This window comes from Podarcis pityusensis, assembly GCF_964106645.2.
Source record: "Podarcis pityusensis genome assembly, chromosome: 7".
NCBI lineage: Eukaryota > Metazoa > Chordata > Lepidosauria > Squamata > Lacertidae > Podarcis > Podarcis pityusensis.
In genome coordinates, this window is record NC_138031.1 from 42,695,189 (window position 1) to 42,710,661 (window position 15,473).

General features: G+C 38.1%; 1 protein-coding gene across 1 annotated transcript in view; it reads left to right on the plus strand.

Moving 5' to 3' along the window:
- The window catches only part of TRAPPC8 (trafficking protein particle complex subunit 8), a 55,502-nt gene that overhangs the window by 10,757 nt on the left and 29,272 nt on the right, over window positions 1-15,473 (plus strand). The window contains exons 3-8 of the mRNA XM_081013154.1: window positions 2,252-2,341; window positions 3,205-3,379; window positions 4,828-4,981; window positions 5,506-5,596; window positions 8,288-8,541; window positions 11,708-11,823. Of these exons, the coding sequence (XP_080869280.1) occupies window positions 2,252-2,341; window positions 3,205-3,379; window positions 4,828-4,981; window positions 5,506-5,596; window positions 8,288-8,541; window positions 11,708-11,823 (880 nt within the window). The remainder of the gene's footprint in view (window positions 1-2,251; window positions 2,342-3,204; window positions 3,380-4,827; window positions 4,982-5,505; window positions 5,597-8,287; window positions 8,542-11,707; window positions 11,824-15,473) is intronic.

Consider the following 15,473-nt stretch of genomic DNA (forward strand, 5'->3'; position numbering starts at 1 on the left):
TATATGGAAAAATATAACAAGAAAATAAACATAACGGATTGAAAAAAACACTCAGCAGTAGATGTTATAATGTGAGATTATGTAAGGCAGTGGTGTCCAAACTTTTCAAAGAGGGCCAGTTTTTTTTTAGGATTGAAGTTGTTGGGCTTTTTGTTGAGTTTTTTTTTTTAGGATTTTACCCCAGGAAATAAACTGCCACAGGGGCTGGATTAAACCGACTGGTGGGCTGGATTAGGCCCCTGAAACGGACTTTGGGCATGCCTGGTGTAAAGTAATGAAAATAATTTAGTAGAGTAAGAAAACACAGTTAAAAGCATAGTAGATAGGAAACCATGGAAAGAGTGGAAGGGAAGTTTAACTCAAGATATATGTGATTTAAAGAATCTTGGAAAAATGTAGCTATGTTATTATTACTATCATATGTTTATGACCTATATCCATGGTATTTATTTATTTATTTATTTATTTATTTTTATGTATGACTGTAACATAGTATGTGTTGACGACGAGATATAACAGAAAAACAAATTAAAAAACACAAAAACTTGCTTTTAACTTACTTTGATCAATATTTTAACAGGCATTCTTTATTCTACATAAACTGCTTATAAGTTATAGATGATTAAGTGGTATATAAATATAATAAATATATAAGTAAAATATGTTCAAATTTTGAGATTAGAAACCGCTACAATACCTTTTCTTGAATGAGGAGCAGTATGATGCTTTAGTGATTAACAATATTACTTTTGAAAGTCATAGGAGGACTTCTTTTTCTGATATTTTGTGTCTTGGATATAAGAAGTGATGATGGTTATGCTGAATGGTACAAAAGTGGTGTTTACGTTCCAGAATAAAAATATTAAAATACTGGGTTATGCTTTAACAAATGAATTGGGCCTTTACTTGAATGTGAGGTGCCTGTGAGCTTCTAATGGTATTTGTAAGAAAGCAATGCATTTACAGTCTTAAAAAAAAAGAAAAAAAGATGACATCTATACAATGGGTCTACTATAAGGGAATAGTAGCCTTGGTTACTATATTTGTGCTGGTAAGAAATCCTGAAATGTGCTCATTTAACCACAACCATGACAACAAAACAAATTCCTCTTCTATGTTTTTCAAATTTAGAATTTTACTATACCTATAACCAGTTTCATTATGGTGAACATGTGATTTTAGTAACATTGAATGTACATGACCAGTTGTGACCCTGCCAAACCCATACCTAGCATCTGGGAAAAACAGCCTTGCGGGCCTAATGAGTTCTGCAGCCTGGAGGTTCCCTTTGCCAGTGTTAGATCAATGTATGTTAGCTATATTGCTTCTTGTTTAATATATTTTGATCTCTGAATAATCTCAGGATTAGATCATGTTTCTTAAGTGGAGCTTACTTGTAATTTTGAATTGCAAAAAATGATATAACTGATTTTAGAATCTTAACAAAATGTAGGCTGCAATCATATATACACTTGCATTGTAATGCAATTCACCAATCCATTTTACATTTTATTATTCTGTTCTTAAAAAAAAATCAGTGAATCTTGTATTGGGGCCCTGCTGTTACCTCTCCTCCCTAATTCTCTCCTTCCCTTTTTTCTCCCCAGCCATTTCCTCAACTCCTTTGTATGTTACAATGTCTCGCTTAGTCTTAGTTGTTTCTGTTTATTTGAAAACTGAATAAAAATTATGTATACACGCACTTAAGACTACAGACATCAGACTACATCTCATTGAACTCAGTGGAGCTGACATCTGAGTAACTTACAGATAGGGTTGCCATATTTCAAAAAGTAAAACCCAGGACACCCCAAAATTGTGTTTCTTTTTTAGCGTGAATTCTGTTTTCGTTCAAATAAATGAAAAATTCCCAAAACTATACTACTGATAAGCTGTAGTTGTACAGGCATGGCAGTATGAATCAAATTGTATGGGAGTAGCAGAGGGGCGAAATCTTTCTGATGTTGCAGTACAGCCATGGGATATATTGTGAACCATATGAATGAAATCTTCATTAGCTTCCCTTTCTTTATGAATTGCAATCTTGAAAATAGTTTCTTCTAATCTTTGTCCAAATCATACTGCAGAAGTGCTCAATAACTAATTAGTACTACTGTTAAGCTTGATAACTTTTTCCAAGACCTCTCCTGCTGGCAGTTAAGTTGTCTACTTCTTTTTTTTTTTTTTTACAGCAGAGTAGCTTGTCTCTTCATTTTAAATGTTTCTGTGATATCTTTTTAATTTATTTCAGCTACCACTCCATGGTTTGAGGCTTATCGAGAGAGCTTTCTTCAGTCTATGCCATCATCAGACCATGAATTCCTAAACCACTATGTAGCCTGTATCCTTTGGAACAGAAAGATAAATGTATGTTGTATATAAGATGCTTCTGTCCTACATCTGCTAGTAAAGAAGCTTGTTAAAAAAGCGGGAAACTGCAATAAAACAATTCTGTTTTCCAAAATCTTTATCGGAATTAATTGGGAGTATATGGTGCTCAAGGTCATTTTGTTTGTGTTTGAATTGTTTGATATTGAATTGCTAATAATTGCAGCAAAAACCTGCATTATTCAGAACCTTAAATTACTCAATTTTTATGTGTTCTTGCTTGTACAGAACCCCTTTGCACCTCCCTTTGAACAAGCCACAATTACACCAGGAAGCCCTTAATTAACTATGGTTTCACATTTTATCTGAAATGGTAAACTCTGGTTTTCAGCTTTGGAACAAGCCAGGATATTAATTCTTGGTTTGAACTTTGTTCCGATGCTGGTAAACATAATTGGAGGCTTCCTGGTTTAATCACAGCTTGCAATATGAGGATTGTGGCTGGGTGAGGATTCTTGGGTACAGACCAGCTTTTAGTACTTTATCAAAGAATAATCTTGCAGTCATTTAGCTAATGGTAGCATAGCAAACAGACTGCAATGAGCCCATCGTTTATACAACATTATTTTTATACAGTATTTTATCTTCAGTTAGCTGCCACCTGTCTTGCTAAAGGTGGATTATTATTATTATTATTATTATTATTATTATTATTATTATTATTTATCACAAGTGACTTACTTGTAACTTTTCTTTAGATGTAATTTAGGCACAGGTTTAAAAGAAGCACTGAAGTTGTTACTGGAACAATACCCAAGCATTAACTAGTTCTTGGTTAACTTGTGAACTTGTGGTTCATCCTTAATGTCAACTAAGGTATGCTCGTGGTGTCATCTAGTGAACCTGAACCTGTGGAACAGTTTTTAAAGCTTTCACAAGAGCAGCATCGGATTCAACATAGTAATGAATACTCTTATCCAAAATGGTTCATTCCAAACACCCTCAAATACTATGTGTTGTTGCATGATGTGAGTTTAGGAGAGGAACAAAGGTGAGTAGGGTTGTCTAAGTGGCTTCTCTGACACTTTATAAGATTTCTGAAATGCTGATTTTAAACTTGCTAATGTCTATGTAGTTTAAGATAATTCCATGATCCTCAGTTCTTGGACATACAGGTGTAATTCCTTCTTGTGTACAAAAACTATGTGTCTAATATAACTTGCTGTAACAAGTATAAATCCTGTAGGACTATGCCGCTATAAATAACCCAAAAGAGAGAGCTGTATTCTTTTAAAGTAAGTAGGTGAAATTAGATATTTTGGTCATGGAGGATTCCTAGATAAAGTGTGATTCCTCGGGCTCATGTTAAGGAAATTCTTTTAGGATTTTGTGTTCTAAGTCATACATGTTTTTTCCTTTAGAATAAAGAATGGTGCTTTTTCAAAATAATTCATGCGCTCTTCCATGAAGCAGTCAGGAAATGCAAGTGCTTGATATTGCAAAACACTCTAAAAGTTTGTTATTTAGTACTTTCTGCTAACATTGTGTACAACTGGGATGTGTGCATTTTTAAAATAGGAAATTGGACTTTTCAAATGGTTGTCGGCAGTTAATCACTAGGACCAGAATTGGCCCGTAACAATATAAAACATAAACTGGTGAAATATTATTATTTTTTTGCACACACATACACCCACCCACCCACCCATGCTGAATACTCTTCTGCTTGTTCAGATTTCTCCTGATGGACTTTATTATAATTCTGTTTGCCATTGTTTTCAGCCCTTGCCTGTGTTAAATTGGAATTAATATGGCTGCATTGACTTGTGAAGAATCTTCCTTGTCAGCAGTTGCTTATTTCTGTATCCTCAGCTCTTTAAATCTCTGGTCACTTCAACAGTGTTTCTGTTTTTTCGCATTTTTTTCTCATTCAATCCTTAATCTTTTTTCAAATAGTCTTCTAAGTTGGGGATGGATATTTCCTGATGGATCACTAGTTTTTCCTGACTGCTGGGATTCTTGTCAAGAATGCTTCATATAAATTGTTCTGTGCAACACTGATTGCTGCTCTTTTCAGTTTCTGTAGTTCTGAAGAGAAATGTTTCCTTCCTGAAACTTTGCACGTTGAGCTGAAGCAAAGTTGTTCATTCAGTATACACTAGTTTGCATTCACATGCCACAGTAAGCCATAAACCATGCACTTAACATGCATGGATGCTGTGAGGAAAGAAATCACAACCCCAGGCTAAGTTTTACACCTTGATTGTTTCACTCCAAACTACAGTTGAACAAACTGGCCAAGTGTAATGCTGAGCTAGGAATTGTAGTTTGTTTCTTCCCAGTACAAGTGAGGTGGAGTGGATGCAGTTTGCTTGTGCCTGGTAAACTATGGTTTATGGCTTATGGCTACGTGAACATGCCAGGAATAAAGGTGAAGTTGGATTACCCGTCAAAAAGGATGATGTTTGAAAATATTGTGCAATACTTTACAATCTTTAGGGCTGATTCAATTTATGAAGAAATGAAACAGAGATATGGGACTCAGGGGTGCTATTTACTTAAGATAAATTCTCGTGGGTCTAATCGAGGAGCAGACGAACAGATTCCTGATCCCTGGAGCCAATATCTTCAGAAAAACACTATCCAAACCCAGGTATAATTTTTTACTTAAAACTTTTTCTGTACTATACTGAAGGGTCGCTTCACTCCTTTTGCTGTATGTGAGTCTGTTTATTTCCTTTACTAAATTATTTTGTCACAGTTTTTAAATGTCTGATTGAGAAAGCAGATCCACATACCAGTTGAAGTCTAAAGTTTCAGCTTCTTTTTTTCTTTCTTGGCATTATTTTATAATATGATTGATTGCTGGCTGGTACCTTCCAACACAGCTAGCCCAGGACACTTTGCTGCCTGAGGTGAGTGGAAAAGTGAAAGGCACTTCCCCTTTCAACATACATAAGCTGACTAAACTAGCAGTTCACCTCATCACTGGTGATGAAAATTCAATGTCCCCTTCTGCCTCTGAAGACTGCAGCTTAACTTAGAGAGTGCAGGGCAGACTCTGCAGTAGTATCCAAGCAACATTCTGTTGGAAAGAAATTAGTGTTTTCTAGAAGTGTAAAATATGTTATATTTTCAGAAAGTTGAAACTGTTTTTTGTATGTTTTATCCTGACAGGAACCTTTTGAAGATGGCCCATATACAGTAATTTCAAATAAGAATTCTGATCACTTTATACCACTGGATGGGTTAGGTAATGATTCCAAAGGTATGTTTCTTTTTATCACAACTTAGTTTAAAAAATAAAAATAAACCAGTGGTTTATCAGAATACTGCAACTGCAGGTCCCATTTCAATCATGCCAGATCGTGCCCTTATTTCATCGTGGTATAATAAGGCAACTACCATCAAAATTATGTAATATAAGAAGTTTTTTTTCTTGGGAGATGCAGGTGTACGCATGCCCCTAAACATTTTTTTGAATCTAAGTTTGGCCTCATTGAGGGATAGTATTTCAATATTAGTAGGAAAATGAGCATATCCCTAAACTTTTTTTTAGAAAAAAAGCACTGGATATGAGCTGCAAATCCCCACCTCAAATCTCAGTTCTCCTATGAGCTCTTTTGATGGCCACCTACAAACTACTAACTCACTGTCTCAGTCCCCTTTTGAAACAATACTACCAGACTTTGCATAATTATTCTAAGGCTTATTAAGAATATATATGAAGTGGTTTTGAGTTTTCATAAAAGTATCAAGTGCTTATGTAGGGATGCTTGTTCCTCCAGGATTAGCTGAAAAGTATTTGCTGCAGTATCAGTGATAATTCAAGTAGTATCTTACTCTTCCTATAAACTTCACTACAGTGAAGCTGATTGGTGACTTTCTCCATCCCCTGGAATTGATCTGATCAGATCACCTAGTATGACCCTAGCCTTCCACCAAGGGTTTCCACCTTACAAGTCAGGTGCCATTAAAAAATAAAATAAAAGCTTGTTGGAGTTGTTAAGCAAACAGTAAAAGACTACAATCATTGGTAAAAGTCTAGCTCCTTTTGAAGTGTTTCTGAAGCTCACTGTATTTGTAGAGATAAGCCTCTGTCTTTCTAAGCTGTGTTCACTAGGCTATTACATGGGAAGTTTATTTGTAGACCTCTCCTAGTTGAAACATAGCCAGCTTATAAGAATGTATTGCAGAGGTGGAGCAAACAAGCAAATAGTGTTGTGTTGCATTACAAAAATGCAAAGGAACTTCAGAAATGCATGCATTTTAGAATTAAGCTAAATAGAATTAGTGAATGTCCTGAGATTTTAGTTACCTCAGGTACTGTAGATCTCACAATTTACCACACTCCCTTAAATACACTCTTTTGCCAAATGTGTTTCATTAACACATAATAAATGATAAATACCAAATACATGACACTTGTTTGCTTCAGTTATTTTGTAGGGCAAACCATTCTTTCATGCTGTTATAGTATGCAGGTGGCGCTGTGGTCTAAACCACTGAGCCTCTTGGGAAGGTCGGCAGTTCGAATCTGCATGACGGGGTGAGCTCCCTTTGCTCTGTTCCAGCTCCTGCCAACCTGTCAGTTCAAAAGCATACAAGTCTGAGTGGATAAAATAGGTACTGCTGTGGCAGGAAGGTAAACAGTGTTTCCATGCGCTCTGACACTTGTCACGGTCCTCTGTGCACCAGTAGCAGTTTAGTCTTGCTGGCCATATGACCCGGTAAGCTGTCTACTGTATGGACAAACACTGGCTCCCTCAGCCTGAAAAGTGAGATGAGTGCCACACCCCATAGTCACCTTTGACTGGACTTAACCATCCAGTGGTCCTTTACCTTTACCTACCTTTTACCTTTAATGCTGTTATATAGTTCCTAGTTTATATATCTTTGGTATCACCATAGGGTTCTTTGCAGATGGTGCCATTTCAGATTTCTGATTTTCTTTGAGAGGAGGGGAGCTTAAGAACATGTGAGTAGTAATGTGAGGAAGAGAGTAGCAATGTGACTGCCCTGCCTAAATGGTGGTGGTACTTCTGGAGCAGGCATAGGCAAACTCGGCCCTCCAGATGTTTTGGGATTACAGTTCCCATCATCCCTAGCTAACAGGACCAGTGGTCAGGGATGATGGGAATTGTAGTCTCAAAATATCTGGAGGGCCGAGTTTGCCTATGCCTGTTCTGGAGACTATAATAATATTGGCAATTGTTGGTCTCTCTAGTTGTTTGATAATGCATATATATGGGTTTAAAAACCACATTTGTTTATTATTATTTGATTTGGTGCTTCCCTCAGAGACATTTCACTGGCTCCCAGCTGAGAGCTGGCTTTAGTCTCTTTCCAGTTGTAATTCCAAATTGTCAGAATTCTAAGTTTATACTTTATCCCTTACTTGGAATCTCCATGTTACCTTCAGATGCCATGAATAGAATTTGCATGTTTCCTTCAATATTTTGAGGTCATGACAGCTCTGACTTCCTGTGAATCATATTAGGTTGGCCAATGGCTAGGGAGGCTAGTCAAATGAGAGATAGTGGCCAGCTAGATATACCTTTTCATTTTCTATTGTTTTCCTCTTCTAAGTTGGTACATTATTTGTTTGCAAACTTTCATATTATGCCCTATAATTTGGCATAACCATTGCAAAATGTCATTAAATAGTATCCATGTAGACTGGGAAAATCTAACATACACTTATATTTTATTTTGCATATTGGTATAATTATTTGATTAAAATACTATTCGTCTAATTTGGAATGGAGTAATAGTAGCTGTAAAATATGTTGTATACCGAGGATTGACCACTCTGAACTATAGTAACTTTCAGTACATTTTAGAAAGGTGGGATATCAATTAACTCATAATTACTTGGTTAAATCTTGCTAAAATTCCAATCCCTAGTATCAGAGCTTATTTAAATGGGTAATTGTTTACATATTTTGTTTTTCAGTAGATGGTTTATCAAATAATTTTAAGAGTCATCCACTTCAATTGGATCACACTAGTGAGAGTGGTTGTTTTGATGGCACTGATTATGTGAAACCAAATTCATCCATGCATGAATCAAAGAAGTCAAATACATGGACACCTCATGGCACCTGTTTGACACTCACAGATCATGATAGAATTCGACAGTTCATACAGGAATTTACCTTTAGAGGGCTTTTGCCACATATAGAGAAAACGATCAGGCAACTTAATGACCAGGTAAGTCATTCACCCTCTAAGCCTTTTTGCCTAGCTGATAAATAAACTCAGCAAGATATGCACTTTAATCTGTTTTATCTATAGTAGATGTAACAGGTATGTAGTCAACGTCTATGCTTGCTTACAATGAAGTGGTCTGCCTGTTTTCTGGAGTTAATGCCCTCCTGATACTCCCTCCCTCCTTGCTTCAGTTCCAGTCAGGCTGTTGGGGAAAATAACTGAGTGTTTTCTTCAGAAAAGCCTTGTGTTACTCCTATTGGTCTGGTGGCTCTGGGTGGTGCTTCTGATCTGACCATCATTTGTCATTTTTGCTTCTGGCCTCCAGAGGGGATCATCTGTCACCCTGAGTTATTTTTTGTAGGAACCCAAACCCATCTGACAGAATGTGAGTCATTTGCTTTTCCTTCTCCCGTCTCAGGGGACCTGTGTCAGGCTTAGAACTGCTTTTGGATAATTTTTTTCCACATGCATCAAGGAATCAGGAAGACTGAGGTTGTCAGATACTCTAAAATCACCATCTTGAGACTCAGAGGTTGAGCCTTGAAGCTAAATACTTCAAGGACCACCTCTCCCCATATGAACTGACCCAGACTCTGCAATAATAATATTGACACCCTTCTTGGTGTGCCCCCTCCACAAGAGGTCCAGGGTGTGTGTGACAACATGAGAAACAGCATTTTCTGCGGTGGCTTGCCATTTGTGGAATGCTTTCTCCATGGTACCATTTGGGGTTACTTTAAAAAAATGGAATTAGTGCCACTGCTGCAGCAGCAGAAATCTGTCCTCTTTAGACAGATCCCAGAACTTTATTGCTAAATTAGTAATGAGGGTTGGGGTTTACAAATGACACTGCTCCTTGGGACACATCTGCTTCAGCCTGTTTCCTAATCTGGTTGTTTCTAGTTTCTTCCATTAAGACAGTTTGAGGTAGTTGGTAGTGATCCCGCTGGTAGGTTTTTTAATTTGTGAATTCGTCTTAATTTTTTTCTGTAGTAATAGGGATTTTTGTAGCATTGCTGCACAGTACGCCTTGTCTGATGAAAAATTCCTGTGTTTTGCTACAGCATAGGTGGGGAACCTTTTTTTGTCCGGACAGGCTGGGTCTTTATCTTCCCGTAACCCAGGATCCAACTTTGACAGACGGGTGATCTCACCCACTTGTAATCCTCTGATTTCGTAATGATGCCATGTGATTGATGGGTGGGAGGGTGGGTGGTCCTGCTTACCTGCCAAGGTTGGCCTGTCTGGGTGTGGTTAGCTAGAGCCTAAGTATTGGTTGATGAGTGGAAAGTTCAGGCCTGCTTTCTACAAGGTTTGGGTGTGCCCATCTGAACCATACACAGTCGTACTTTAGTTCTCGAACTCCTTGGTACTTGTATGTTTTGGCTCCTGAATGCCAAAACCCCCGAAGTAAGTGTTCCGGTTTTCGAACCTTCTTTGGAAACTGAACATCCAACGCAGCTTCTGCGGCCTCCGATTGATTGCAGGAAGCTCCTGCAGCAAATCGGAAGCCGTGCCTTGGTTTTTGAATGGTTCCGGGAGTTGAACGGAGTCCCAGAACGGATTAAGTAGGACAACCAAGGTACCACTGTAATACTTTTCTGCGTCTTTACCTTGCACATGGCATCACATATGATATGAGTTGTGGGCAGTAGGCATTGTTTTTGGAAACTGGACTTACAGGGCAAATGGAAAGGCTTGGCAGGCCAAATTTTGCCAGGGCTGGAGGTTTTCCATCACTGTGCTACAGACATTGATAACTTCTGATCATCTTAGCTTGTCTCTAGGAATAAAGCTATATTTAGATGAAGGCCTGCTTCAGTATTAAAAAGTGCAACACTTCATTTTTTGAGGTGATCTATACAGCTCTGAACATACCTTGCAGCTTTTCATAACATTTAAAAACTTCATAATAGAGGGTCTAACTCTACAAAACCTGCTTTCTCTTTACAATTGCCCATGAATGGCTTCTAGCACTAGGACCATGAAACAGTCGCAGTGCATAGTGCCTTAAAAATGGCAGACACAGCCTTATTAGACCTATCCTTTTCAATATTTTATATTCAAAGGAAATTTTTCATAAATCTTACCACATTCAAAGGAAAAATCACCATCTTGTTCCTTTGGAGGACAGGTAAGACCCACATAAATAAAAAATGTTTGTGTGTTTATTTCCTACTAGGGAAAATGTGTGTTGACTTCTAAAAAACAACAACCTTTGATTCAGCTCAGATCTCTGTTTCAAAAATAACACTTGGTTGTTTCACTAAAGCTTTATTGCAGTGCATGTCCAAAATGGGTTCAGAGTTGTGTTCACATTTGCAGACTTACCCTTAACCATAGAGTAGAGCATGACATTCAAAGCTTATTCTAAAGAGTTTCGTTTCCTTAGCAGTAGCTATGAAATGTAACATTTCCTGGTCTCTTGACCCTGATTAAGAGATCAGAAGAGCCTCATGTAGATTTACGGCTCCCTTCACCCAGTCCCTCCCATTTCCAGTGCCAGTTCCCTCCACCATTCCCCTGAATGACTGAAGCATGTTGAAGGGTTACATCAGCACTAGCTTCAAGCATGGTGAATGCTAATCCAGCCTCTCACTCCATAATTTCTGGTCATACTTACATTGGTAAACTTGATTCTATTATTTAGTCATCACTTTTATACCCCACCTTTCCTCCAAGGAGCTCAATGTGGCCTATATGGTTTTCTTTCTCTCCATTTTATCCTCACAACAACCCTCTGAGGTAGGTTAGGCTAAGAGACTAACTGACCCAGAGTCATCCAGTGAACTTCATTGCTGAGATCTAACCACTACACCACACTGGCTTTGTTAACCATGGTGAAGGGTGGTGCAGATGTAATATTTAAGGCTGTCTGAGGAATAGTGGGATGAATTTGCATGTGAGAGGGAAAGGACTGTGTGATAGTTACCATTCTCCTGATCTTTTAATTGAACTTGGAGATTGTGCCCGTACCAACACACAAACATTAAAAGCTGTTTTCTGAAGACTACATCAGAAGTGCACTTGAACATTTCAATTCTTGATTTTGCAAGGGAAGCAGTCTTTAAATTGGTTTAAAAATCTTTGTAACATTCTTTGCTCATAAAATAATAAACTATGTTGCAATTCTGTGATACTATAAGATTTTCATTTTATTTTTCAGTTGATATCCAGGAAAGGCCTGAGTCGCTCACTATTTTCTGCAACCAAAAAATGGTTTAGTGGCAGCAAAGTTCCAGAGAAAAGTGTAAATGAGCTAAAAAGCACTTCTGGCTTGTTGTGAGTAGATCTGCTCGCCATAAAAATGTCAAGTACTTGATTTCTATTAGGTTTTGCCTTGCTGATTTCCATATGTTCCTTGTAATTTCTCTTGTCATTGATTCACACATTGGCTGTATTCAGACAATAATAGCTCTTCTTAGTAAGCTCAAATGTGTATAGACCTTCTGTTAGCACAGAACCATGTCCCTCTGAGATTAAACCAGAGAATAAACTTTACACTGAGATTAAACTAGGAAGTCTTCAGTAAACCATAGTTTCTCATTATATCTGAACCAACAAACTATGATTACTGGCTTGGAATATATCAGGGTATTAGACTTGCTTCAAACTGTAGTTTAAGATCCTGGCTTCTTTAGAAGCTGGTGACAACAGTTTCCAAGTTTGGATGTAACTATGCTTAATCAAAAATTCCATATTTAGATGCAGCACATCTAAGAAGAAAGGGGCTACATGCATTGACAGAAGGCCTGTGCACATCTTGGCTTATTAAACTGAGATATGATCCTTTGCATCAGGCAATTAAGTTTGTATCCTAATTTGTTCAAAGATTAAAAACTTGCATCCACCTTAGGCTTATAATTTTTGTTTTTAGTGGTGATGGTTGTGTGAAGATTGTCTTAAAAGGTATTGATTAACACTAGTAACACCAGTTAAATACGTGTTCTTAACTACCTCCATTGCATGCCTTCTAGATATAAAGCATAACACTTCTGCATTTTAATAAGTAGGTGTGGTTCATCTACATGCCCTGGGACTGCTGATTTAACAACTATTCATTTTTTAACTTGTACAACTATTGCAATTTAAAAAACAACAACAAAAGTTGACAAGAATCCTGCTATTTTAATCCACATTGGAAATCTGTATTGTATTTTTGAGCATGCCTATAAAAACTCCATCCTTCAGATTACTGTTGAAATTAAAGGTGATGTTTAACACTTTACAAAAATTACGCTATTTGCCTTTGGTCACTGAGTTGGGTCCAAAGTTTTTGCTCTGTGATTGGAAGGAGCTTCCTGTCACTGGAGGACTTCTTCCATGGAGTCTCTCATTTTGTTCATGGGATGAATTCATCCGCATCCATGGAATCCATCCATCCATTCCATGTGTTTGGAAACAGCTGCTAGATACTAACTAGGGATGGTGGTCACTTTAGTGCCCTTCTTTTGAGCATTCAGAGGTTGGTAATTCGGGGAAGCACAACGTTGGAGTATCTGTACCTTGGTTTAAGTCTTGTGTTATTAAGAATGCGGTATGTTCTGTTTCCCTCAAATTTTATTTTTCATAATGTCTTACGTTTTTAGGTATCCTCCAGAAGCGCCAGAGCTTCAGATCAGGAAAATGGCAGATCTGTGTTTCTTGGTGCAACATTATGAACTGGCATACAATTGCTACCATACAGCAAAGAAAGACTTTTTAAATGATCAAGCAATGCTTTATGCAGCAGGAGCACTGGTTAGTTCATTAATATTGATTGTTTTGGAACGGTATACAATTCCTAAATATTATCCAGAAACTTTGAAAGTTGTTGTCACAAGCATAAAGGGATTATGCAGATTCCCAGAAGGGAGGTCTATCAGTCACTAATAGCCATGAGTGATATAGTGAACCTAGTAGGTAGAGCAAGAGGCTCTTAATCTCAGCGTTGTGGGTTCAGATTCCTGCATTGCAGGGGTGCGGATTAGATGACACTCGTGGCCCCTTCCTACTCTACAGTTTAATGATTCAAGCTGTATGCCTTTGAACACCAATTGTTACAGGCAAATGGTGGCAGGGGAATGTTTTCGCCTTCCATGTCCTGTTTTTGGGCAGGGAATCTTGTTGGCCACTGGTATAACTAAATGGACCTATTCAATCTTGTCTAGCAGGGATTCTCTACACTCATATGAAATCAATGCTCATATTTGCAGAAAGTCAAACATTTCAAAACTATTGCCAGCCAATTATAAGACCTAAATTTAATAGATCTATGACTTTTAATTTGTTAGTAATAGCTGATGTCAGAGTAAGGTAGTGCCTTGATTCAGTTATCTTGAAGACCAGAGACAGGTAGTACTTGATTCAATCCCAAGCCATTTTTTAAAATCTGGTGAGAACAGTGTTTATCACTTTTTTCAGGGGTGGGGCAAAGGGGAGTGAGGTTTGGAAAGAACTGGCAAATTAGAATTGGAGAGAATAGGGAGATTTATCTGACATACTGCCTTCCCACACAGAAACAAGATGATACTTCATATCCTATGTTTCTAATTCAAACAGGTTGGGTGGGTATGTGGATGATTTGTAGTGTTGGCATTTACCCACCTTTGGTCATGTTGCATACCATCTGTGTCATAGAATCATAGAACTGTAGAGTTGGAAGAGACCAGTAGGTTCATATAGTCCAAACCCCTGCACATGAAGCAATCTTTTGCCCAGTGTGGGGCGAAGAAGAAGAAGAAGAAGAAGAAGAAGAAGAAGAAGAAGAATTTATTGTACCCTGCCCTGCCCATCTGGCTGGGTTTCCCCAGCCACTCTGGGCAGCTTCCAACAAAATATTAAAATACAATAGTCTATTAAACATCAAAAGCTTCCCTAAACAGGGCTGCCTTAAGATGTCTTCTAAAAGTCTGGTAGTTGTTTTTCTCTTTGACATCTGGTGGGAAGGCGTTCCACAGGGCGGGTGCCACTACCAAGAAGGCCCTCTGCCTGGTTCCCTGTAACTTGGCTTCTCACAGCGAGGGAACCACCAGAAGGCCCTCGGCACTGGCCCTCAGTGTCTGGGCAGAACGATGGGGGTGGAGATGCTCCTTCAGGTATTCTAGGCCGAGGCCGTTTAGGGCTTTAAAGGTCAGCACCATCACTTTGAATTGTGCTCGGAAATGTAGTGGGAGCCAATATAGGTCTTTCAAGACCGGTATTATGTGGTCTTGGCAGCTGCTCCATAACCCTGAGATTAAGAGTCGCATGTTCTACCAACTGAGCTATTTAGTCCTTCTACGGTTTAGAGTATTTGATCTGCTAATGTGAAAGAGAAGCATATAACTGTAGCATGTGACCAGAGTTGGAGGAGGGGGTTGTTGGCATTTTAGATGGTGCAATTAAAATGAACAATCAGAGAAGGGAACCAGAATTTAGGAAGCAGGATGCAGATTTCATATGACCCCTTCCAAATTCCCCACGTTCTCTTCTATCTTGGTTACATGTGACTGTTACTAGCCCAGGTTAAATAAATCAAAACAAAAATGACTCAATTTTAATCAGTTTTTTCAAAGTGACTTTAAAGGTAATCTGAGCATCCTTGCTGAGTATCCATCATTATTTCCTTGTAGAATCATCTTGTAGGTTCTGAGGGTTTGAAGATTTGTGGGGTTTTTTGTGTGTGAACCATTTAAACTTTATACAAGCATATGTGAAAACACAAATCACCCTGCTGCAAAATGCTGTTGAATCATAATAGTGTGTGTATGTGAAATTTACTTAAATACAGTTTGTTTGTAATAAAAGCTTTGTAGCAAAAATAGTAGATAATGACGAATTGTTGTTTTATAGGAAATGGCAGCAGTATCTGCTTTTCTGCAGCCAGGAGCACCTAGACCGTATCCTGCCCATTACATGGATACTGCAATTCAAACATATAGGGATATTTGCAAGTAAGCTTGGCTATTTAT